The 3,957-nt window shown below is 42.8% G+C and overlaps 1 protein-coding gene across 1 annotated transcript; it reads left to right on the plus strand.

The window, feature by feature from the left end:
- The first annotated feature begins 833 nt into the window (after positions 1-833).
- On the plus strand, positions 834-3,188 carry LOC110110231 (scarecrow-like protein 9). Its single transcript, XM_020841611.2, has one exon. The coding sequence runs from the start codon at positions 863-865 to the stop codon at positions 3,056-3,058; it is 2,196 nt and encodes a 731-aa protein (XP_020697270.1). The 5' UTR covers positions 834-862; the 3' UTR covers positions 3,059-3,188.
- The last annotated feature ends 769 nt before the right edge of the window (positions 3,189-3,957 follow it).

Here is a 3,957-nt window from a genome sequence, read left to right on the forward strand (position 1 = left end):
CTAGCTTAGAGCTAACAAGGTTAAGCTTTTCATTCAAATCAGGATCAAGAGGGTTGCTTTGAATCTGAGATAGGATTGAGTGGTAGAGATCTTTGAGTGTGTCAACATCACCTTGGATGAGAGACGCATTTGTCCAGCTTTTGTGTTTCATAGCATTCTTAAGTGTCTTGAGCTTGTAATTGAAAGAGCTAAGAGGGCTACTCTCATTGGGTTGAGAAAACACATCCAAAAGGCAACTCCAAAATTCAGGCATCTTGGTACAGTAATTTTTGAATAAAAAACGGTGTCCTCACTTGCATTCAGAGGAGTTGATCAGGATTAAGGGCGAGTGATCAGAGCAATCCGGATCATTAACTTTGTAAAAAGAGTTGGGGAAGCATTGAAGCCAATGATCGTTGACAAGAACCCTATCCAGTTTGATGTGAATAGGATTATTGAACCCAACTGACACAAAGATTTCGTTGGAATTAAAATAAAGGCATATTGGATAAAAGTAGACTACCATAATCTCAATGACTCTTTTAACTAATCATGGACACAACTTAAATCTCATCAACTTCTATTGGTTTTTTGTTTGGAGTGATGATCGGTCGCTTAACTCTGATGCTTGTTCTCTTTTTTTTTTCCGATGATTTAAGTAGAGCTACGTCGTTGTCTGGAGCTTTCATTTGTGGATGGAGCAAAGTGGATTCGTTAAATTCTTAGGCTTTGTTTTGTTTTGTTTTTGATAACCTAGTTTTTGGCTTGAAATCGAGATTTCCTAATGAAAAAGATATCATAAAAGGTGTTTAATAATGACAAACGACTCTGATCTTCGATTTGGAGGGCTGTTTTAACAAATTTGCTTGTAATTTTCGTAGAAATGATGAAGAATCCGATGAGTAATGAAGCCAATGATGATTTCAAATACAAAGATTTCTTTTCGGTGGACGAATTTCTTGCGCAGGAGGAGTCGTTAGCGACGAATCCTGATTTTGGAGAACCGCAGCTCTTCAATGAACAAAATTACTTTGATGAGCTTCCAAACTCCTCTTATCTTAGTCATGAGGTGGATCCTCAGGGAAACTCGGATGTCTTTTCCGATTTGGTTTTGGACTACATCGGTCAGATGCTCATGGAGGAAGAAATGGACGATAAGTTCGATATGCTTGAAAGCAACCCAGCGCTCGAAGCCACTGAAAAGCCCTTTTACGAAATCATCGGTGAGAAGTACCCTCCTTCTCCGGATCGTCCTCCAATATACTCTAGTCCGAGCTCCGAGAGCTCAGAAGGTCATCGGAGCCACAATTTCCACAGCAGCGGCATCACCGGCGTCAATGGTTTTGCAGACAACAATCAAGATCCGGCTTATCCAGAATCCACTGAGCTCCCCCACTCTCGGATCTACTCTTACCAGACTTCAATCAGCTCAGACTATAGCGTTGCTAGTTTCCTGGAAGGTGATGCAGATGATTTCTCTGATCTGCTTTACAAAAATCTCCCTGCATCCCAGTTTGAGAAAGGAGTAGCAGAGGCAATGAAGTTCCTTCCCAACGAAGTTAAGTTGGATGCAGGCGATATCGGATTCGAATCGCCCCATGAACTGAAAGAAGATCTTGCTTCCATTGAGGGCAGGGCCGACGATGCAAGTGGCAGGCGGCAGAAAGGCCGACACGACATTAATTTTGATTTGGAAGAACAGAGGAGTAGCAAACAATCTGCAATCTCGTATGAAGAACCAACCGTTTCCTCCGAGATGTTCGACATGGTTCTCCTCTGCAGCAACCAAAAGTTTCCCGAAGTTATCACCACCATTAGAGAAACTATCCAGAACGAAGCAGCAAACAAAAACTCTTCAGAAATCACTGAAGTTAAAGAGCCAGGAAAAGGCCGGAAATCCCGCAGCAAAAAGAAGCAACCAAAGAAGGAGGTTGTGGATCTCCAAACTCTACTGATGCAATGTGCACAGACTGTAGCAGCCGGCGACCACCAAAGAGCCTACGAGTTACTGAGACAAATCCGGCAGCATTCGAACCCTCACGGCGACGCTTGGCAGAGACTGGCTCACTACTTCGCCGACGGCCTCGAAGCTCGCTTGGCTGGAACTGGGAGTGCGATCTACAACGCCCTAGTTTCTAAGCGTAAGACTGCTTCCGATGTGCTGAAAGCTTACCAGATTTACCTAGCCGCCAGCCCCCTTAAGATGGTCTCCTACCATTTCTCAAACCAGACGATCATCAACGCAATCGGGAAGGCAACCAGAGTCCACATTCTGGACTTCGGCATATACTTCGGTTTCCAGTGGCCCCCCTTCATGAAGATGCTATCAGCCCTACCCGGCGGGCCTCCGAAGCTTCGCATCACCGGAATCGATGTCCCCCAGCCCGGATTCCGGCCGGAAGAAAGAATAGAGGAGACTGGTCGCCGGCTGCATCATTATGCCGAGAGATTCCACATCCCTTTTTCTTACCAAGTTTTGGCGTCGAAGCTTGATGAGGTGAAGGTTGAGGACCTCCACCTCGACGAAGAGGAGGTCCTAATCGTTAACTGCGTGTTCCGTCTAAATTGTTTGGGCGATGAAACCATGAACGTAGATTGCCCGAGAGATAAGTTTTTAAACAACATAAGAAAACTCAACCCTGCTGTGTTTGTGAATGTGACTGCAAGCGGGACCTTAGGAGCTCCATTTTTCTTGACGAGATTTCGTGAGGCTTTGTACCATTTCTCTGCATTGTTTGATATGTTAGAGGTGACTATGCCGAGAGAGCACGAGCAGAGGATGCTGGTTGAGAGGGATCTGTATGGAAAGAGTGCCATTAATATTATCTCTTGTGAGGGAGCAGACAGGTTGGAAAGGCCGGAGACGTATAAGCAAACGCAGGTGAGGTGTTTGAGGGCTGGGTTCGAGCAGTTTCATATTAGCTCAGAGATTACGAAGATGGTAAAGAGTCGAGTGAGAGTTCATTACCACAAGGATTTCAGCGTTGATGAAGACGGTAAGTGGCTGCTTCTGGGATGGAGAGGACGAATCTTTATTTGTCTATCGGCTTGGAAACCTAGCTATTATTTGAGTTCTTAGTTCTTGTTTGCTGCTGTTTCGAGCTTGCTTATGGGTAGGGAAGAATGTAATAGAAGCTGGTATTGTACTGGTTTATTTTATCGTCATTTCTATTTGCACTAAAATGAGGCTTATTCAGTTTTTCCAGTTCTTGTTTGCTATATAGCAGATGAGTTTCTTAAGGGTGTCAATATTTGACACGACACGAAAATCCGACCCAAAAAATCCGGGTTGAACCCGACCTGATTTCAAAACGGGTCGGGTTCGGGTTCCAGAAATTGACCTTTTTTTGGGATCACTAGCTTAATAATGATTATATTCTTGATAGGCCTCAAGGTAATGCTTGGTCTCAAACCTCTAATTTAAGCACGTTAGTATCCTCTTTCATTACTAATGGTGCCTGGACTCTTCCTGTATACTTGCCTGCATCGCTATTAAATGAGATTTCTGATATTCCTATAGTAGATTGCAATACCGACAGTTTAATCTGGGATGGTAAAGCTTCTTCAAAATCTGGTAGATTTGGAAGTTTTATGTTTGAATATTATTGTTCCTTGTCCCCCTGTAATTGGGACAAATTTATCTGGCATCCCCATCATTCTTTGAGGTTTTCCTGTTTCTCATGGCTTGCTCTTAAAGGTGGTTTGAAATCTGCTGATGTTCTGAAAAAAAGACAGATCTTGGTTCCTGAAATCTGTAGTCTTTGCAATGTTAACATGGAAAGCATTAATCACTTATTCTTTGAATGTCAATATTCATTTGATGTGATTAATCACACTATACCTGATACCAAAAGACTTATTCAAAAAAAAAAAAAAAAAAAAAAAAAAAAAGATAAGGGAAAAGAACCACCTAGAGACAAAAAATAGGACTACATTTTTCCGCACCAAAAATACACATGACAAAAAAGATTAATGGGA

This window comes from Dendrobium catenatum, unplaced genomic scaffold (genome assembly GCF_001605985.2).
Source record: "Dendrobium catenatum unplaced genomic scaffold, ASM160598v2 fragScaff_scaffold_740, whole genome shotgun sequence".
In the NCBI taxonomy this organism is placed as follows: Eukaryota; Viridiplantae; Streptophyta; class Magnoliopsida; order Asparagales; family Orchidaceae; genus Dendrobium; species Dendrobium catenatum.